The sequence below is a fragment of the Betta splendens genome, chromosome 4 (genome assembly GCF_900634795.4).
Source record: "Betta splendens chromosome 4, fBetSpl5.4, whole genome shotgun sequence".
Classification (NCBI taxonomy): Eukaryota; Metazoa; Chordata; class Actinopteri; order Anabantiformes; family Osphronemidae; genus Betta; species Betta splendens.
This window is the reverse complement of record NC_040884.2, coordinates 776,452-798,452: the sequence shown is the minus strand read 5'-3', so window position 1 is coordinate 798,452 and position 22,001 is coordinate 776,452. Positions and strand designations below refer to the sequence as shown.

The window sequence follows — 22,001 nt, the reverse complement described above, 5'->3', positions numbered from 1 at the left end:
TCAGACCAGGAGAGACAGACAGGCAGAGAGAGAGTCAGACAGACAGACAGACAGACAGGCAGACAGAGAGAGAGAGAGAGAGTCAGTCAGAGAGTCAGACAGAGAGACTGACAGACAGAGAGAGTCAGACAGACAGACAGACAGGCAGACAGAGAGAGAGAGAGAGAGAGAGTCAGACAGACAGACAGACAGACAGACAGACAGAGAGCGAGAGAGAGAGAGAGAGAGAGAGACAGGCAGACAGAGAGATGGGCAGACAGAGAGAGAGAGAGAGAGAGAGAGAGTCAGACAGAGAGACAGACAGGCAGAGAGAGAGTCAGACAGACAGACAGACAGGCAGACAGAGAGAGAGAGAGAGAGAGTCAGTCAGAGAGTCAGACAGAGACTGACAGACAGAGAGAGTCAGACAGACAGACAGACAGGCAGACAGGCAGACAGAGAGAGAGAGAGAGAGTCAGACAGAGAGATGGGCAGACAGAGAGAGAGAGAGAGTCAGACAGAGAGACAGACAGGCAGACAGAGAGATGGGCAGACAGAGAGAGAGAGAGAGAGAGAGAGAGAGAGAGAGAGAGAGAGTCAGTCAGAGAGTCAGACAGAGAGACTGAGACAGACAGAGAGAGAGTCAGACAGAGAGTCAGACAGACAGGCAGAGAGACAGACAGACAGGCAGAGAGACAGACAGACAAAGAGACGGGCAGACAGACAGACGGGAAGACAGACAGACAATCTTACTGCTGGGCTGCATCTGCTCTGCTGATGATGATGTGATCATCTGAAATTCAAAACCAAACAACGCCTCACTGGTTTTCTGCGGTTCCTTCACACTCAGACCTACCTCCAGGATCTTATCTCCGGTCTTCAGACAGCGGGTTTTGTCGGCAGGACTGTTTGGTAAAACCTGCTTGATGAAGATTCCTTTCAGCTCCTCTCCGTTCCTCAGGCGCTTGATGACGTGATGACCTCCAACGATGCTCAGACCCAGAGACTGACCCTTGTTCGCCCACACCTCCACCCTGTGAGCACAGACACCTATTATTCCTGCTGTCGCTGGCACATTTGGCTGCACGGTACAAAAGATAGTAAAAATCCTTCATTTTCTGCAGATTCATCTCTGCTGGATTAATGAGAACATCACTAACCACAGACTGACTGAGACACCAGAACTTAGCATGTTCTTACAAATAGGCTGATGCTACCTGCGGGGGGGTCCCCAGTGGCTGAAGGCAGGTGTTTCCTGTCCCTCTCCGTCCTCTCTTTCAGGAAGACCACTGTTAAACAAACACACACGGTCAGCTGGCATAGACACTGCCCGGTCCGCCTGGACACAGGTGAGGCCGGGTCCTACCTGCGTCCCCCGTGGCTCTTCCTCTTCCTCCGTTCTGGACTCAGCATCCTTACAGAGCTGCACAAAAGAAGAGTTTCATCGATTCTGTCAGACTTCTGAGTTAGAGCTGTTACTGAGGCTGTAATGTGTTGAATGTGTCCTAGCATGATATATTACATAGGTCATTTGAAATAATTTTGTTGTTCGACATGATATAAAAAGGCTTTTGGAAAATATGTCAGAGGTTCTTGGATAAAGGAGTTGGTGCCGTGTAGCCAGCAGAGGGCAACGCAGGACCAGCATCTGAGGAGCAGGAACTGAAAGACAGACAGAAGAGGAGGTGCAGTTGATACTGACTCTGTATCGGTGTCAGTCAGAGTGAGCTCAGAGTCGGCTTCGCTGTCTCTGGAATCTGGGAGGCCTGAACACACGCACACGCACACGTTAGCCTTGTAGTGAACAGTACTGGAAGCCTCCCATTGCCATAACCGCCCCCGTCTTTGTGATCTTACCTAGGATCAGTTTTCCTACAGACACAACACTCTCCTGGTCTGATCTCTGGAGCTCGTCCTCATCGCATTCACTCAGGTCCTCTTGTTTCCAGCTCTAACAGGATACAATCAGTTTGTCAAACTAGAAACTCTAAATGTCCTTGTTTCATTTTTCACATGATAAACTTTCAGAATGTTCGTGTCATTACTGTAAGAACACTTCTGTGTGTCAGCAGGCAAAAGAAGAACCTGGTTTCCTCTCACCCCTTCTGATCTGGCCCAACTGGAGGCACGATTCCACTCCTCCCACGACGGAGGCGGCTTCACAGGGAGGGAGCGCAACGTCTCCTTGACTTTGTCTGGCGCCTTCGCCTGTTCCCCTTCCTCCTCGTCTACAGCCATCTCTCTGCCCTCCTCCACCGGCTGGAGGTTGGGGGTCAGGCTGGAGGGAGACGTGGTGTAGCGCGGGAGGCCTCCATCCAGGATCAGCTCTGTCTCCTCTTCCTCTCGAAGGTCTTCTGGCAGGATGGAGCCGTCTCCAAATCCCTGGCAGAAACAAAAGCAGTATACAGTGTAACCAGAGTCCAGTGACCCAGCTGATGAAATGATATTTACAGTGTTGTGAACATGTGTCGGCAACTGAAAAATGTCAAACATAAAAATCTAAAGAGCTGAAAAGAAGGTGTGTTTCATTTCTGTCCTCAGATCAGAAACACCGTCTACATTTGAAAGTCTCTTTGGGGTCATTTAACCGAGTAAAAGTTAAAAAGATGAAATAAATGACAGAGCCATGCTTAACAATGATTCCATGAGCATCGCAGTGAATAGTGAACGGGCGGATCCAGAACCTTCGAGCCATCTGCCTCCATCTCATGTCCTCAGTGAGGAAAGTGAAAAACCGCAGCTCGCACTAAATCTAAAACTTGACTCACTTTGAACATTAGCCTTCATCTCTGAGCACATAAAGGTTTTCTCCAACTCCCTAAAGAGCCTTCCTCAGCAGATACTGGGGGATATCCTGTTCTTAACATTACGATGCAGACATTAGCCTGCGCCGGGAAATATTAATGACAACACTTAGGCTAATTTCCATCGACGAAGCCTCATCGTCAAGGACTCGGTTCCTCTTCTTTTAATTTGGGCCTGGGAAGCTGGCCCATCACAGCCATATAATGGAGGTGAGGAGCAGACGGTGGCAGCAGCAGAGAGCTCATAACGCTAACAGGATGTACTGCAGACTGATGCGTATTGGCCGTGACTGCCCGGCCTCATATTCATAAGATTTAAAGACGTTGTCATTTAATAGCTCTGCCATTAGATGATGAGGACGGCTGCAGTGCAGAGACAGTGGTCCGGTTCTGTCGTGGGTCTGAACTCAAACGACACAGCTTCTGCAGAGATGAAGGACGCAGACGCACAAACCCCAAGCAGCCAACTGCTGAGCAGCAGAGATGTAGGGAGCTGGGCACCGTGCGTTCACCCACAGAAAGGCTAGAACATCAGGAGGAACGTCTGCAGAATCACGTTAGTTAACAAATGACGCCTTAATCGTAAGACACAAGCTGCTGCTGTTAGTTCTGGGTAGTGGCCTCATAATGATGGAGTAAGACGCGTCTTTGTGGAAGCCATCGGCTCAGCTCCTCGCTTCACATCACCACTTTGAGGGCACCAAGACCAAAACCCTTGAACACATGATGTCCGTGTCTCTGTGCTTCAGCTGTGTGACACCATTAAGCAGCTGATATGAAGATATATTTACAGCAAACCAAGTCAACCTACGCGGGGCACTTCCTGTTTTTTTCAGACTGCCTGTCAAAATAAAAGCATGGGGCGCCAGGTTTCTGGCAGTGTGCTGCACTGCCCCTACTCGCTCTGATGACTTCATCACTGAGTTCAGGTAACTGTTGAAGGGCTCCCAGCTGAGCAGTGAAGGACTCACATGCTGTCAATGCAGCACTTTGGCCTGGACGAACACCGGACTGCCTTCATCTGCAGCAGTGAAGCGCCTTCATAGCTAAATGTTGAACGAGACAACCCGTCCTTCCTCCTGCACCAGAACGACAAACATGGTTGTTGTTGTTGCGGTGCCGTCTATGGACCAAGCGACTCGTTCGCTTTTGTGTCCCCACATTGGGATCAGTCTGACGTGATCTTCATCGGCACAGAGAGGATCCGAATAATGTGATGACAGCCGCAGCTTGTTCCTGCAGCCGTGTGACCTCTAAAAGTTAACGAGCTGTGGACGCGTAACGGGGTCTCTCTCTGGTCAGCACGATGGCGTGACCGACAACGATCTGCTGGTGAAGTGACAGCGCCGACCCGGCTGCCTTTATGGAAACCTATCAGAGACCTGTGGGCTGTGAAAAACGCTCTTCAGCCAAATGGGCTGCATATAAAAGAGGAAATAAAGCAGCAGCTCAGAGGACAGCAGAGGTCCACAGAAGAGGACACAGTAACTCGGTAGAACTCGGAGCAGTCCAGTCCAGAACACGAGCGGTTCTGTTTACGATGGTGAATCCCTCAGGTCTCAGCATAGAATTTGTTCATCTTGTTATAATCGTGATCCAAATTCATTATTACACTATTCATCAATCATCATCACCATCATTTCCTTAAAACAGAATGTTAACATTCATTTGAACTGATTTAACACTGTTTAGTTACATCTCATCAGCACCAGGAGTAAATGAAGGGGCCGGTTCTAATACCTGGAACTGTTGACGGCTATACAAATAATGGCTTCAGGGCCTCTAAGAAAAAAAAAAGATTTATTGCTTTAACTGTCTCATTTAACAAAAAACTGACCAAATGTTGCTGTGAAGAATGGCCGGTGCATTGAGCAGTACTGCAGTAGTATTTACTATGAGTACTGCACCACAGTGTCCTCAAAGTACCCCCCAAGCGCCTCCACCCTCGCTCCATCCCCCGACTCACTTAAGAGAGAGATGCTGCTGGCTGAGCTGATAGAGCACTTTGTACCATCCAGCTGAGTCAGCAGCTCCACTGAGAGGAGGGAGGGGGAGAGGGTGAAGGAAGGTGAAAGAGACGGGAGCACAAGATAAAAGAGGAGCGGGAGATGATAGAGTGATGTGAACGGCCGATGCCAAAACACAGACATGAGGAGGGAAGACAAAGGAGAAGACGGGTGTCGTGGAAGAAGAAAAACCCTGAGACAGAAAACGCATCATCAGTGTGTTTGCTGTGACCTGAGGAACCAGACGCAGTGCAAACACAGATTCATCACTGTTCAGCCACAGCAGGGGGCACAATGTCAACAACAGCTAAGAGGGGGTCCACGCTGGACTCCAACGCACATGCGTCCACACGATGTTCAACAAGACTGGATCAATCAGAGCCAAACGCCTCCTGTGAGGTCAGGGGTCAGCGCGGGCACATGGCTGTGCCTGGAGACGCATTTAGTTCTCACCACAGGCAACAGAAGCTTTTTCTATCTGGTCCTGACACCAGCCGTCCTTCGTGGTTCTGAAGAAACTGTTGTGATCACACTCTGTCCACCCGTCACCTACAAGGCCTCCACAGTCTCACCCGCTTTAATCCCAACCCTAAAACTGAAGACCTGAGCCTGGATGACTCCAGTGAGCGGTACCTTGGGTACAGGCAGAGGCGTGCCGTGGGGGGTCACCTGGCTCCTCCTCTCTGGACTCTCCACCTACACAAACAAGAGGCGCATCAGCTTCCTCTGCACCAGATAAAGGTTCTCTGGCCCCAGTCTGCCGAGTTTCAGCTCAACACATCATTACAGCAGGTGGTTCCACTCTGATTTGGCTTTTGGACTCTACTGTATAATGTCTGGATGTAGGCCTGGATCTATACCTGGAAGGTCGGTCCCCCACACCTCGACTTACCACCAGAGGCTTGCGGAGGCCCAGGCACACGGTGCCAGGTGGAACAGACTTCAGAACCTCCACAGCCTGGGCCAGCGTGAGCAGGTCCAGCTGGTTCTGGTTGACTGACACAAGTTGGTCTCCAGGAAGCAAACCACCATGATGCTCTGCTGCTCCACCAGGAACCAGAGATCGTATCACCATCACGCAGCGACCTGGATCCAGCGGGTCCTTCACAGGGCGAAAAAAGAGACACCAGGTGAATAAAACAAGGAGCAGAGCAGCAGGGAGACAGGCAGGGGGAGACAGAGACCAGAAAAGTACTCCTGGACTCAGACACAGGCTGAAGTCAGGACTGTGATCAGCAACGAGAAGAGGAGCAGTGTGACGTGGTGAGGCTGAACCTGAGGCAGAGCCTCAGTCCAGGACGCCTGTCACTTATGAGTCCCAGGACGTTTTTTTTTTTTTTTTTTTAAACGCATACGCAGAACGAACACACACACACACACACACACACACACACACACACACACACACACACACACACACACACACACACACACACACACACACACACACACACACACACACACACACACACACACACACACGTTCCTAATAAACAGTAAACTCAGCCAGCTCTGTCTCTGCCCATCACCTTGACCGAGTGACAGCAGAACCTGGTCCCGGTGTCAGCCCAGAGACTCGGCCCACTACGGAACCGTCTCCTGGCGAGAGTGGACGTGAATGTTGTGAATTCCCCCGTGCTGAACTCTGGGCATCGCCCGCGCTGCAACTCGAGCTGCTGTGCCAAGTTTCAGGCTGCCAGAACAAAGACCCGCTGTATTTTTAGAGAGAACAACATGGCTACAGGTGGTGAAGAGTCAGAACTCAAGTCCTTCACTCCTACAAGATCCTCCGGAAAAAGAAAGGCCTCTGCTGTCAAAAAGTGAAGAAATCAGAAAAAGGTAGGAGAAAAAGAAATTAAATATGTACTCTGCCCAAAGTGGTAAAATGCTTCCACGCTCGGGTTTTGGTGCAGAGATAACAACGAGGGCTTTGCTTCTCCTGCATATGTAGGTTGCCTCATGTCTGCACAAAGACCTTTATCAGTCCTCTTAGATGGAGACACTGAAATACAAAAACTCCAATTTCTACAATTGCTTTTACAGTAAATCATGCACCCGTTTCCACTTCCACACACAGTCAGGCTACGCTCACCCTTAGGGAGCTACACGCTGTCATGGGTTAGCGTTGGCAAGCACCTACAGCCGGACAGCCGCTGGTGGTGCAGACCCCTCACACTGGGCTGGGCCCGACGGTGCGCCTGAAGACCTGGTTCTGACTGAGCCAGCCTTCGGTTATTAGCTATGTCACTGGTCTCAGCTACAGAGTCAACTACTGTTCATCAGCACAGTAGCCGTTACAGAACAATACCTCAGCCACATTTTAAAGGTGTCAGGTTCTGGTGAAAACTAACAGCCCGCGTCCAGACAGACAGTTCACATCAGCTCTTCTCTTATTGCCTCCAACCATCTTTCACTCAACTCTGACAGCTGGAGAATCGGTAACAGGAAACACTTTGGCAGAAACACCGGACCGACATGCCCTTGGGCAGCAAGAGGGAGGAGAGAGAGGAGGCAGCGAAGATTTGTGAGAGAAGTGGATTCATTCGATTTTTTCAGAGGTGAACAGAGAGGTTTGGGATTTTTACTGCTGTGGCCGAGTTTTTTTTACCTTTAAACGATATGTTTGCATTAATCATCACAGGTAGTTCAGAAATGCAATCATTCTACAACTACTCTTTAACTTCATGATTTCCCTTTTTCTCCATTTGTTACTGTAAAACAGGGAAACATGTTTAAGTGATTTTGAATCTCACATACTTTTCTGCTACATGCAGAAATGCAGCGATCCAGCAGGCTGATACGATACCAATCAACAGGAATAATTTCTGAAACCTCTGGGTGACACTTGAGTCTGATAAGTGTTTCTGATTAAACCAGAGGCTCCAACTGGGAGCTACCATTCATCCAGCTGGGACCATACAGAGCCATTCATTATTCTACATTAGGCCACTGCCAAAACACAGACAGTGACCTGCGTGATACTGTATGATCCTACACCGGAGGTCAGAGGTCAGCGACACTGAACACTCGTCTGTCGGTGTTTTAAAAGAGCAGCTGATATTTGAGATGTTACCGTTAACGAGAAGTGGGCGCATCCTCAAATTGAAGCCGAGCGGCTGAGGATGTTTGAAGTAGCACATTTGCCAAATGTAAAAACATGTAAAACCAACCTGTACTGACCATGTACTGTATAGTTCAAACTCATTAAGTGGGATGAAACACTAAATAAATGGAAGCTGAGGTACCTTTCAGAGATTTGTGCTTTCTACAGAGCTGCTTATCTCAGATCAGTTACTTTGAAGTTGTGCTGTAAAACATCTATTCGTCCTCTAAACGTAGCTTCAGGTCCAGGTCGATGTATAACAGTGTTCCAAAGGCCAGACTATCAGCTTAAGGTACAAATGTATGTGACAGTCTGGAAAACTGGAGTTTAGGTAAACATGGCATGAAAGTCCAGGGGCCTCATGTACTGTATGTAAGACTTAAGGCGTAATTTTCCTACAAAACTTGACGCAAGTTCAAATCCAGAAAACTGCGTAAGTACAGATGTAGGGATCGTTACTAAGTAGGAATCGACGAATGTTTCCTTCGTACTCACCAATCAACATAGAACTGAGCGCAGGTTAATAAGCAGCAGACTCCTCCCGTGACACGCCTCCATATGAATATGTTAATTCATTTAAATATGGTCTGCGTCTGCGCAGTAGCCGAGCGGGACCGTGTGCAGGTGTTAATGCTGCAAGTTCTGCACAGGAGCAGAAATAAAAAAATAAGTGGTCTGACATAAAAGTGGACGTGAAGCGAATTTTACCACCAAAGTTTCACTAAAACAGGCAGAAGTGAAGGAGAAGACACTGTGTTCAGCTACTAATAGGAATTCTCTACATGAAACCACCGACTAATGCTGATGAAGACAGGATGTACTTTGGTTGCGCACAGGTTCTATGCACAACAGGAATTAATAATAAGGCCGATAAAGTATTTACTGACCAAGAAGCCACTGATCTGGTACCAGCTTCAAATCTGTTACAATGAATGGATCATGGTTAAACCAGGCACCTCGCTACAATGTTGCTGACTGTAGCTGCATTTGTGAGTCACTTATTATTTGTACGTTGATGAAATGAAAATGTTTCCCGTTGACTCATGTTTCATCCTGTGACAGTGCTTTTATAGCGAGGTGTCCAGTCGATGAGTCTGATCACATCAAGTAAACCTGCTCTCGATGCAAACTGCGCTTTAATGTTGCCCTGATCAACTGTTGTATGGAAACTGGATGCTTTGCTGACATACGAATGGCTGCGTCCCACTGAGCTGGCTCGGCTCAGGCTCCACTGCCCGACCAGTCTGCAGCTTCCTCTGGATGCCCCCGTGGCTGGACCCCTGTGGGAAACAGCTGGATGTGCGTCTGCGTCGTGATCCAGGAACGGGCACTGTTCATTTTTCCGCTGTGACTAATGATCGTTTTCACGAGAACAACAGTTTCCCAGTTTCACGTCGCTAATGGAACAATGTGCCATGCGGACACAGGACAGCGTCCCACCGAGTTAATTACCCAACACAGTGACGTAGTGAGACTCCACTTGCTGCTTTATGGTTCATTGAAGACTGAAGCCATGAAGCCAACTGCTGTGACGACGACGACGACGACGACGACAACGACGACAACGACAACGACAACTACTACGACTACTATTCAATTTTCAATTCAATTTATTTATTTATATGGCGCCAAATCACAACAAGCTTATCTCAAGGCACTTTACAAGGAAAGCTTTAAGACCTCACACAACTAAACCCAGCAGATCCCACATACAGCAAGCCTTAATTACAAATTGACAGCAACAGTGGAGAGGAAAAACTCCCTCTCTAACGAGGAAGAATCCTCCAGCAGCACCAGGCTGTAGCCATAACTAGTGTGGCCTTCACTGACGTCCTTTCTCCACTGACTGCAGGACATTTACCTCCAGATATTTGGTCCGAGCTCAGTGTTGATACTACTACTGTTGTGAGAACACCAAACACCCCCAAATGGTCTGAGAGCAACACCACAGCTGTCATCTGAATTTCCCAGCTCCCTTGACTGATTTCTTTCTACAGTCTTTAGTCTCCTCTGAAACACACAATGTGTCTGCTTGTTGTGACAAATGGCCAAATACGAGGATCCCTTCAATATCGTCCATTGTTTCTTCCCGCGGTGTCTGTGACAAAGCGTTGAGCACGGTCTGCACCCAAAACAAAGCACCTGCTGCCAAACACAGGCGAGCAGAGCTGATGTGCTGAGCTGCTTCCAGCCCTTGTGCTGAAGAGCTGGGGCCTCATGTACTGTAGGAAGGGTACTTACGCACGAAATCCTGGTGATCCATTCATTGGCACAGATCTGAAGCTGGTACCAGATCGGTGGCTTCTTGGTCAGTAAATTATTTAACAACCCTATTATTAATTCCTGTTGTGCATTTTTATTTCATCAACGTACAAATAATAAGTGACTCACAAATGCAGCTACAGTCAGCAACATTGTAGCGAGGTGCCTGGTTTAACCATGATCCATTCATTCACATTCATTCACACAGTGTGTTCTCCTTCACTTCTGCCTGTTTTAGTGAAACTTTGGTGGTAAAATTCGCTTCACGTCCACTTTTATGTCAGACCACTTATTTTTTTATTTCTGCTCCTGTGCAGAACTTGCAGCATTAACACCTGCACACGGTCCCGCTCGGCTACTGCGCAGACGCAGACCATATTTAAATGAATTAACATATTCATATGGAGGCGTGTCACGGGAGAGTCTGCTGCTTTTTAACCTGCGCTCAATTCTATGTTGATTGGTGAGTACGAAGGAAACATGCGTAGATTCCTACTTAGTAACGATCGATACATCTGTACTTACGCAGTTTTCTGGATTTGAAAGTGCACTTGTTGTGGATGCTTGTTACCTGGTAGTCGAGGATGCTGAAGCCGAGTCCTTTGTCTTGCTCCTTCTGCAGCTCCAGCACCTGAACATCTGGAGACCACAGAGCCAGCTCGCCTTCGTCTTCATCCTCCTCCTCCTGCTCCCAGAGGTGTGGACTTCTCTCCTCAGGTGGAAACTGCTTCAGACACCAAGACATCAAACCGACCCTCTTGTTTATGCCAAAGCCTTTTTGTTAATCTTTATGATGTTTAATAGTGTTTAGTGTGTTGTTACCGGTTTGACCACCTGCTGCTGCTCACTGCTGAAGAGCATTGATGACAGCTTCAGTTCCATCTGGACAAACAGTTCATGTGTTTACGCTGTTTGACAGAGAATCTGCAAATGTGATCCATACCAGACTCTGATGCTCTCACCTCCTCCACACTGGCCTGTACTAGTCCTGGTCGTTGGATTGGTTCCGCTACAGATTCTGGCTCTGGTTCCAGGTCAGATGTTGGGTGTCGGCAGCAGACCAGAGTGAAGGGAGGAGGCACCTCTTTAAGGAAAGACACAACCTCCCGCCGAGACTTACCGTACAGCTGCACGTCATTCACCTGCACACGAAGCACAAGAAGCTTCACTTATTTAACACAAACACTGTCTGAGCTCATCGTGGTTGTGTTAGTATTACTATAGTTCTGGAATTCCTCTCCAAATTTGAAACACATTATATAGATTTATTAGCACATTTACTTATTTCAACCATCTGACAGGGATCAGCTGAGCAGTGACAACTGATGTGTTGATTCTGCTGCTCTGACAGCTTTTACATTACATACACAACACAGTTAAGGTGTTTGCAGTGCTGATGTGAGATGTTCATCATATTCCAACATTTACAGAATCATCTGTAGAAAGCTGAATTGATTCCTGCAGTGTGCAGTGTGTGTGTGTGTGTGTATATGTGTGTGCAGACTCCACCTCCAACAGCTCATCCTCAGGTCTCAAAGTGCCGTGTTTTTCCACGGGGCCCCCAGGGGCCACAGAGGAGATGTAGTGGTGACCATCGAAGGAGTCCAATTCCACACCGAGACGCAGCGTGTGGATGGGCAGCAGCTGTGGGACAGAACGAGGGTCAGAACAGCTGCAGCAGCTCCCTCTGGTGTAAACATCCTTCAAGAACATGATGTTTGCTTTTAAAGGACAATGAAGTCAAGAACATGAACCGTCTTTCACCTTTGAAGACTTCTGCAGCTCAGCATCATCTTCAATGACAGGATCCATATTCACCACCTAAAAATGCACGGCAGGCTGATCTGAGAGCTAGGCTAACCTTTAAGACATTCTTATTTCAAGCCAAATGAGAAGAACAGCAACAGATGGTGCGAGTCCCACAGGGCCCTCAACATCAGAGTCAGTTCAGAAGCTCTGACTAAAGCATGCCCTGTTCATCGATGGATATAAACTGCAGTCTAATCTATTAGTACAGGTGTGGCCTCACCAGGACTTGGTAGTGCGGTCCCAGAGCCTGTTCCCACTTAGCCCTCAGCTCTGCATCTGAGGCTGTGAACACACAGAAGTGTCTGCATCATCTGTTACACAGCTCAAACTGAAAGCAATGAAATTTACAGACTTCAAGGAGTTCCACAGAGGATAAGAAGAAGATTTGTCATTTCCATCATATAACGTTTTGCCGTTTCGTGTAGGTTTTGTCCAGTTTGACATTTGGGTTTGGTCCCAGCCTGTGGAACTGCAGCATCAGACTCTGCTGCAGCTCTGAGCGCTTCACCAGAAGCTCAACAGTAAAAGACTCCAACTGTAACAGCGGAGACTTTGTATGTGTGCGTATAATGTGCAGTCACATGTCAGACAGACGTGAGTGACTGCAGCAGGCTGAACACATACACTGAACTACCACACTGGTCGGAAAAAGGAAATTACTCACAGATTTGTTCTCACAAATCTCCTCACATGTTGAGGTATTTTGCAGAAGGTCTGGCAGTGTTACAACAACAGCCTGTGATTAAATTAGCATTGCTAACCTCAGCCTTACAGCACAATTAATCTGCAGCGTTTGGCTGAATAAACAGGGTAATACATCGCTGGGAGGCTGTCAGACAGCTTGGACACTTTACATCTGTTGGCTTGGAGCAGCCAGACAGCGCGCCGAATGTTAGCGCTGCATTTTGCCACTTAGCAAAGCTAATGAGCAACAGAAAGAGAGGAAATAATTCAGAGAGGAGTGCCGTTAAAGGCCTGCACTGACAGGTCTGCAAGAGCCGGAGATGGTTCTATTTAACCATGTCCAAAGGACGAGGCTTTGTGCTCATTGGGTTTCGTGCAATCATTAGTTTAGTCATAAATAAAACTGCCAGGAAAAATGAAAAATAAAAAGCTGCAACTCAAAATTTGCAGACAACTTATTCCTTTGGCTCTAAAACATTTCTAATCTACTACCAGGTAAGGTCTTAGCAGCGAGTCCCATTATTAGAGCCCAGAATGCACAGCTGCAGCTTTTCTCTGTTCACCACCACAGAAGGGGTCGGGTCGTCTCCGCCCCGCAGCTCAGTGGGTCCTCATTTCTTCTGTACATCAGCGAGTTTCTGCGCCATCTTCCAGTTTAATGTAGTTTAATGTATATGTAGAACGCTTAGTCTCCAAGTAGTGGAGCGGCTTGAAGGCTTCAGCAGCAGCCTGGTGTCAAATGGCCTGGGGGTTGGGGACCACTGTTGTGCATGGTGCTACCAGTCTGGGCCGTGTGGGCTCACCTCTGATTGGTTGTGCCGTGTACTCTGGTTCCAGATTCATCATTGTGGGGCTAAAGCCCGCTGAGTGAGCCTTCACCTCCAACGACCTCCTCAGAGACACATGTGAAGAGCCCCTCTCCACTGCAACACACAAAGCAAAGGTCTGGTTATTCAGTAACATCTAATGACTCCATAGTGTCTCATCACCCAAGTCAAAGTGCTAATGCTGGGCTCAAAAAGTCTGGAGCATGTTTAAGGTGACTTTGTTTAGTGCAGCTTCTCACCAATAGGCAGTGTTCCTGTAGAACAGGAGCTCATAATTCAGTACCAAGGTGAGGCTTTGTTTGACAGCTGGTGGCCTCAATATTTCTACAGGCCCGGCTGAGTGCATGTAAATGCACTGAGGATGCTCTGACCTTTAACCTCCTCCCTGAACATACTGCTGCAAATCTGTAAATTGGATTTTATTTTCCTGTTCAGGACCATCACAGTTCATCATAGGTGTGTGTAGATAGGGAAGCACAGAAATGGCCAGAATATAGAAAAGGTTAAAAACTTGAGGCTGAGCGCAGCTGGTTTCCAGTTCTCTGTGTTTGTCAGTAATGAAACAAAAGACGTTTGGAGAAGATAAGAGCCCTACACTCGCTCTGGCCTGGAGGCCGACCGGTTCAGGCCGCTGGCAGCACAAAAAAAATGACCTGAACCGGGTTAATTAATCTCTGTGGCTGCAGGCGGAGGAGGAATCAGACTTTCTGTGCAGAGTTTGGGAAAATTACACTGACTTGTAAACAAATTTGTCATCTTAATCTGGCTGAGAGAGGCTGCAGACAGGGAATAGGAAGAAGAGCTGGAACACATTTAAACAGGAGCAGAGTCTGGTTATAGCAGACCATTTTCACTTCACCGTGTTCCACATTAATTTATTAATGCCTGAAAACTTCACATTCAGCTCTCTGTATCATTATACATCCTATTGTTTAAGTTGAAATGTTGATATAAAGCACAGAAACTTCAGAAATGACTATAAATATATTAATACAAGTCTGTGTTTATTATTTTAAGGATGTGTTTTCAATGTGTAATAATAATAAGTTTCCATTATCCATCATTAATACTAAAGGTTAAACAAATAATATTAGATTCAACAAATATTTCTAAACAGAGTGAAAACTTTGTAAACTCGATCACATAATGACCATTATGACCCAGTAACATCTGGGAACCACAGGAGGGACCTGAAGCCTCAGAGCTCAGATTTGAAGACGGACACAGAGGTAGCAGAGCGAGATTAATACACATGAACGCATTACAGCTCCAAGGTAAAGTTAAAAGCACTAACGCAGATCACACGATACAACAAATGAATGAACATTTATATGAATCAAATGACGTTGGTCTGAGCATAGATTTCCAGCTCCACAGCTGTACTTTCTCAGCAGGTTGATTTAGGCCCGGTTTGGTAGCTCAGGAAAACGGCAAACGTTCAGATTAACTGAGCTGAGTGCCAACGGCAGAAGGTGGGCTCCCTACCTTTGTCCAGGGATCTCTCCAGGTGTCTAACTCTCCTCCTGACCACAGTAAGAACAACAGTCTCACCCGTCTGCTTCATCACTTGCAGCACTTCTTGATTGGTCATGCCATGAAGACTGACACCGTCCAGCTGCAGACATATGAAGCCAGAGGAAAAGACATAAGACGAAACAGGACAGAGCTCTAAAAAACTAAGAAAAGCCTCTAAGAAAACACTGGCTCAAGACTGAAGCTGTTAAACACCAAGAGTTCAAGCTTGGCCAGGGATGACACTTACAGCAATCAGTCGGTCGTAGACCCGGATGTTTCCACTCTGATCTGCAGCGCTGCCTGGAACCACGTTCTTCACAAACACACCTACTGCATCTAAAAAGTGTGAGAGGCTGAACCGAGCTGTACAATGCATTGATCAGCTGATGATTCCTGTGATGAGCTGTGTATAAAAGTCAATTAAAAGCCCTTTTCAATGTAAGTCAGACATCTCCTTGACTGGAATAGCCCCAACGCTGCATCCAAGCACCAGGATAAGCAGTTTGTTTGCCTCCTACCTTGGCTGGTCAGAGGATTGTGGCCAATGATAGAGATGCCGAGGCTCTGGCCGTTGTTCTTGGTTAGAGGAACCTCGTGGATCTCATATCCTTCTAGGTTGGGCTGAAACACAGGTCAAGCCAACACGTTGAGCTCAGACATCCCAGTTTACATAAGCGCAGCATAAGAGGAAAACAAGGCCTCTCGCTCACTGTCTTGCTGAGGGGTCTTGGAGGCAGGTCAGAGGTCAGAGGGGGTAAGGAGGCCACAGGGGCAGAATCTGGAGGTGGTGGGGGAGCTGGGGCTGTTGACCTGTGACCTTGCGGGTCTCTGGCGATGAGCATGGTCACACGGTTCCCACAACCCTGCAGCACCTTGACCACCTGGTCGCTGGTGAGGCCTGTGGTGGGCGTCGTCCCGATGCGAAGGATGTGGTCACCTGTACGGAGGCGTCCGTCCTGATGGGACAGGAACACACGGTACATGAAGAGCAGCAGGAGGCATAAAATTGCATATCTTTATTTTAACCACAGCATGTCATTAAGCCATTATCATCATCATCATCATCAAAGCTGGCAAGCTCTTCTTTGGACCCACCCTGTCAGCGATGCTGTTGGGGACAATGGTCCTGACCACCACTCCAGCCATCTTTCCTCCCACGATGCCGAAGCCCAAACCTGAGCCATCGTTCACCAGCTCGATCTCCTGCACGTGACCCCACTGGTCCTGCAGCACAAGACAACAGGTGCTGAGGCGAACTTTAATAAGATCAAGTCCAGGATGTCGGTCACTGATGCAGGCGACTAATCGACCCCAGCTTCTTTTCAGCAGATCAGCAGTTGACCCTGAATAATTTATTATACTGTAGGTTCATCAACCACAAACAGAGACATGTGGCCTTTTATTAGTCCCAGGGGCGGATTTCACTGTTATGCTCTTAATGACGATGTTTTTCGTTTCCTCCTGTTGGCGGAGCAGCAGCTCTTCAGAGGCTGACTGACTGTCCTGTCCGTCCCGAGGTGAAAGGTCGTTAAACCCAACCTCAGCAGGTAATTACCAGCTGAGAGTGTTTCCTCCTGTTTGATATCAGCTGCTGATCAATGAGAGGCTGCAGCAGATTCCTGCTGGCGCACACACAGAGGATGGAACCAGTGGTGGGTCTGGTCTCTCATTACAGCTGTGATCTGATAAGAGGTCTTCCTCTGTCTAATGAAACAAGCCTCCTCCTCCGCTAATCCCACGACGCTGGAAGAAGCCGTTTGCCCGATAAAGTCGAATCAGGCTGAATGTTGAATGCTTCACTTTCAAACAGTAGTTCACTCTTTTCTCAGGAGAGGATCAGTTACTGCAGAGGGTTTGTTACGTGTTAAATTACTCTGCTTCTCCACACTGACAGACGGTGAAGCCAGTTCCACCTCAGTGAACCTGGGTTAAAGCTGCTGTTCTGACGGCCTCATTTTGCGATACCATCATCCAACGTGAATCGGGCGTTTACAGGTGTGGTACCACTGCGCTGGAACGGAGTTCGATATCAACGAACACTAGACATTTGTTGACTGCACTGGTTCTTTTGTTCAGCTTCTTGGGACGCAGCTCAGCCATCAGTGGATCAGGGGCTGTAACTGAACCGACCAGAACCACCTACCGCTGTGGATCCGTTTCCTAAGACAGGTCCTTCAGGTGTGAAGTACTTCCTCAGAACCCTGGCTAGGATGACTGAAGGTTGTGAATCATCTAGAGGGTCGCTTCACTCATCCACATAACTTCTTGGATCTGCACTTTCAGATCTCGTCTTAAGTCTTCAACTAATTTGGGCTCTAGATAAAAAGACTAAGCAGCTGAGAGACAATATACTGTCAACATCGGTTCATCCATGGCACACGATTGCCCAGAATGCACTGATGATCCAATGCTGTGAGTCAACCACAGATGTACTGTAAACATGCTGACGGTAACTCTATTTAACTTCTCTAAGTTCAGTTTCTCCAAGTTTAAAGTCTCTTCAGGTTTCTTTAATTACACAATCCGTTATTTTTTTATTCCCTTTCTTTCTGCCTTCGTCATTTTTAGGAGCATCATAAATTAAAGCTAAACTCCTGAGTGCATTTGCTGACACACTATCCTAATCGATGCTGATATAATATTCACTAAATACAGGAAAGTTGTAAAAACCGCAACCGACATATTGATTTATATCCTCCTTTACGAGACACTTTAAAGAGACGGGTTTTCTGACTGCGTCAGGCTGATTCCAGCAGATCCAGGAACCGAGAAACTCAAAGGCAGAACACAGAGGTCTGAGCTGTCTGGACTGGACCAGAACAGCAGACTTGGCTTTGGGAGACAGTCAGCCAGCCAGGCTGGAGAACGGCAATAAAGCCCCATCCAGAGTGTTTTTATGCCCACAGCTCCATTAAACGTGACCTCGATAAAAACGGGACACGAATAAAACAAAAGGAGGAGGATCAGAGGCCCGGTATGCAACATGGCCACGGTCCAACCGGGAGGAGGAAGGGAACAAACAAGAAGGCCAGTGTAATTCTGTGTGATAATGACCTGACAATAGAGCGGGGCAGAACAATTATGGCTGCAGCTAACCTGTGATCCTGGGCCCAGACCTGCTCCACTCCAGCAGCTCCTCGGCCGTTTTACCAAAACCATTTGGTTTTTTTTAAAAAGTCAGTCCTCACAAATCTCCACGTCTGATTCAGTAACAGGCAGCCACCACCACCAGCTGGAGCTAGTAGTAAGAAATGTCCCACTTAGGACAAGATACATTGATCCACACATAAAACATTTACAGGCAACAGGGTGTTAAGTTAATGTTCATTTATCTTCTACTGTCCAAGTCTAAGAGTCTAAACCTGCTGATTCTCTGGGCAAATCCAAGCACCTTGGTCATGTGACCTGTCCAGTTGCCTCAGAGTCTCAGAACAACACAACCAGAGGAATGGGGACACACACTTGGACTGTGTGTGTGTGTGTGTGTGTGTGTGTGTGTGTGTGTGTGTGTGTGTGTGTGTACACAGCTCCAGTCTGTGTCTGGCAGGTGATGAGCTGAAACCAGGCTGTTGGCCCCAGATGCCAGTTTCTTCTTTGTCCTTCAGGAATCTTAAGTTTCCATGGATTTTCTATTGACTGGGCAGCACACGCTCCCTGTGTAGCTAAACATGGTTCTGCATGAGGACTTGTCTCAGTCACCGCTTCCTGTTGGCACTCTCTCCCTGGCATGTCGACATTCATTGATTGCATCTTGTCACAGATTTAAATACATATTGTCAGAAGCGATGCTGCAGGTGCAGCGCTAACTTGATTTCTTATGGACTTTAAGGTCATAAAAATCATGAGTCAATGTCAGCAGACTTACAGCTTATCTTAACAGGAGGTCTCACTTTGATACAAAGTGACCTCCAGCTATGATCGACGCCTTCTCAGCAGCGCTTGTGTTGAGCACCAGCCAAGCTGCTGGATGAGGCTGGTTTCTGTGCTTCAGCTGATTTAGGATCAGTCTTCAAAAATAAGCGGTGCTATAAACTCAACAACAATTAAATCCGCATACACATTTGCACAAACTTCAACCTCTATTCAGGTTTTGTTCCAAAATAAAAAGCAAATGAGAATTTCATCAACAGAGCTTTCACTTTAGAACTGTGACGCCTTAATATCCTGGAGGTTACCGATCCTAAATTGGAGATTTCACACCTTTCAGCTTTTAAATTTACAAGGTGAAAAGCTGTGTTAAAGAAGCCTTCATGGTTTTAATGGCTGAACCCAGAATTAAAAAGTCCAGTTAAACAGTGGAACCAAACCAAAGCTTTTCCTGAGACTCATCACAGGTCATTTGAGAGTACTCCAGATGTTTCCTACCGTGGTGAAGGGCGAGCTGGGTGATGATGCTGGCAGGTCTCTGGCCACCACCAGCTCCACCATGTCTCCAGGCTGCTGCAGGAGGTTGAGGGCATGCTGCTGGCTGATCCCTGGCTCCAGGGGACTCCCATTTATCACCAGGACCTGGTCTTTCTCCTGCAGGCGTCCGTCCCTGCAGCCACCACATTTCAGCACATACAGTAGCAACAAATTCATTCATTCATTTAATAACAGCTTTAGTAGATGCTACGAGGTAACGATCTGTGAAATGATAAATTAAGGAAAATGTTGTGCTGTTTACATTTGGCTTCTTAATACAAAAGACTGAACTTGTAATAAAAAAGTGTGCTTTTAGCAGAAACACCACGTGTAAGGTGCCTTACAGCTGATCTGTATGTGATCTGTATGTCACACGCGCACACAGTCAAACTCACTGAAGCTGAAGAGCAGCAGATTCAGCAGATAATCCTCACACATAAGTATGAACACATTGAGTATAAATGATGATGTGCAGCGCTGTGCGGTATTTATGTTTCTGCACGGCGCCAATTCATCTTAAACCACCTGTACTTTATGTTATTGCTGCTTGTGGCTGTGTGGAACCAACAGCGTGTAGTTTTGAAATAATAAAGCAGTAAAAACTGACATTTAGCCTCTGTTGATGTACCTGTGTGCGATTCCTCCAGGCTGGATGTGTTTGACAAAGACTCCCTGACTGCTGGTCCCCTCTGGGTTCAGACCGACCACGCTGAAGCCCAGACCTCCAACCAGAGGACGAGTCAGCCGGACCAGCTCAGTGTGACGGCCCTACGACAGACGGATCCGCTCAGATGCCAGAAATTTTTTTAGGTGTACAGTACTTACATACACCTCTGAGGTACTGTGGTTCTGCACATTCTAGCTTGCTTTTAATTCACTACAAATTAAAGGAACAGGTATTGTACTGCATTACATTTCTGCATATTTAGTTGTGACTCCATTTTTTTTTTTTTACCTCAAACAGCGGGTGTCAGTGTGGACAAGGATGTTCCCTCACCTTGGCAGCGGTAAAGATCCACTTTTGCAGCAAGTCAGACGTCTGATGGATGAATGGAGACGAGCCATTGGTCAGGATGGAGGAGGCGCCGGCAGACAGCGTAGGTGCAGCCAGGCTGCTGGCCGGATTAACGGCGCTCATAATCAGCTGACCCTTTCTGGAGAAACTGAAGTCACTGCAGGCATCGGGAGGCAGACTGCTCAGCTAAAGGCAGGAGGAAACATACTTTCAGTCATTTGACACAAGCACTTCAATCACAGAGAAGACATGAAAGACAAAATGTCACAACAAGCAACGTTTCAGATTTATGACAGTTTCATCTGCACAGAGGTGGTTCAACCCAACTCATCCTATGAACTCCGGATCTGTCCTCCTGGTCAGAGTGGACTGAACCAGAACAGAACATATGAATGGGTAACATGTCAAGAGTAGAGTGCTTTAGAAATGGCCTCACCTGTATGTAGGTCCAACTAAAGCCAGAAGCATCCTAAGCTTATTAAGAGCAAGTCAATTTAAAGCTTGTAGTTGTTTTCATGACTCGTAAATTTGGAAAATCTTGATGGATTTCAGCTTGTGAGTTTCAGAAAAGGGTAAAAAATGGTTTAGTTGCAGAAAAGTTGTTGTGCACAAACTACAGCAGTCATATCTGGAGTTCCACAAAAACTGCTTTTGGGAAAATCTGCAGACAGATTCATAGCAGAAGAAACTTTCAGAGGTGAATCTGTGGCCTGTTTTTATAGCTCAGACTGCAGCCAAATGTGGCTTTTGGAAAGCAGATTTATTCTCCTCTGGTCATAGCTTCTTCGATCTCAGTTTTACAGTAAATCACTGTAAACTCAGCCTCACTGATGCACTTGTGCCTGAATGGGCACAAGTCCCAAAGCAGGCGGTTCAGCTGAGGTGAGAGAAGCAGCACCAGGGAGGACGCTGCTACAATCACAGGAATGTGGCTTGTGACCACATACCGCTTTGTTTCTGAGGTGAACAGGACCGTCCAACGGCCTCAGCTCTCACCACCAGAACAAACACGAGGCAGAGACTCCACTAAATGCAAGGACGCTGTTGACAACAAAGAAAGACGTGAAGGGGAAAAACGAGGTAGTACGGCCGGGGGGTAAGTGGGAGGAGAGGAAGAAATCAATAGATTCCTCTGCAGCTCTTTCTCTCTGAACAGGTAATGTATTAATGACCTTTACACTCACATTGTGGAAACTTATCAGTCTGCGGCTTATTTAGGCCAGGCTGACGGAGCAGGATCCTGAGCCATTTCATCAATACCGCCTCGACAAGGCCGTTACTCAAACCAAGACACTAGATATTAAAGCTTGATAGATCCGCAGAGAGCTGGGGGAGGAGGGAAAATAAATAAAGAAGGAGAGGAGTCCCTGCTTCATGTACCCTCCACGGCTTCATAGACTCAGCTCTGACCTTCGCAGCACTTAGAATATGAAGCCTGATGTTGGTTATTGCCATTATCTTAATTTGGCCTGCACATTGTTTAACGTAAGGGCTCTGCGTTAAAGCGAGCTGCAGCTGAATACAGATGGAGACGTGGAGCGGATTTATGCACCCCCACAACCCACTCACAGGTCACAGTGTTGAGCCGGACTG

At 47.3% G+C, this 22,001-nt stretch overlaps 1 protein-coding gene across 1 annotated transcript in view; it reads right to left on the bottom strand.

Annotated features, from left to right (window-relative positions):
- patj (PATJ crumbs cell polarity complex component) overlaps positions 1-22,001 on the bottom strand; it is a 30,974-nt gene that overhangs the window by 7,285 nt on the left and 1,688 nt on the right. The window contains exons 4-26 of the mRNA XM_029149279.3: positions 20,391-20,594; positions 20,022-20,161; positions 19,355-19,526; positions 16,085-16,213; positions 15,700-15,945; positions 15,508-15,610; positions 15,237-15,325; positions 14,960-15,089; positions 13,451-13,570; positions 12,184-12,245; positions 11,919-11,975; positions 11,664-11,798; positions 11,117-11,296; positions 10,977-11,036; positions 10,726-10,881; positions 5,682-5,891; positions 5,423-5,485; positions 2,080-2,361; positions 1,837-1,930; positions 1,682-1,745; positions 1,346-1,402; positions 1,197-1,268; positions 836-1,013 (exon numbers count right to left, since the gene is read on the bottom strand). Coding sequence (XP_029005112.1) covers positions 836-1,013; positions 1,197-1,268; positions 1,346-1,402; positions 1,682-1,745; positions 1,837-1,930; positions 2,080-2,361; positions 5,423-5,485; positions 5,682-5,891; positions 10,726-10,881; positions 10,977-11,036; positions 11,117-11,296; positions 11,664-11,798; positions 11,919-11,975; positions 12,184-12,245; positions 13,451-13,570; positions 14,960-15,089; positions 15,237-15,325; positions 15,508-15,610; positions 15,700-15,945; positions 16,085-16,213; positions 19,355-19,526; positions 20,022-20,161; positions 20,391-20,594 — 3,003 coding nt within the window. The remainder of the gene's footprint in view (positions 1-835; positions 1,014-1,196; positions 1,269-1,345; positions 1,403-1,681; positions 1,746-1,836; positions 1,931-2,079; positions 2,362-5,422; positions 5,486-5,681; positions 5,892-10,725; positions 10,882-10,976; positions 11,037-11,116; positions 11,297-11,663; positions 11,799-11,918; positions 11,976-12,183; positions 12,246-13,450; positions 13,571-14,959; positions 15,090-15,236; positions 15,326-15,507; positions 15,611-15,699; positions 15,946-16,084; positions 16,214-19,354; positions 19,527-20,021; positions 20,162-20,390; positions 20,595-22,001) is intronic.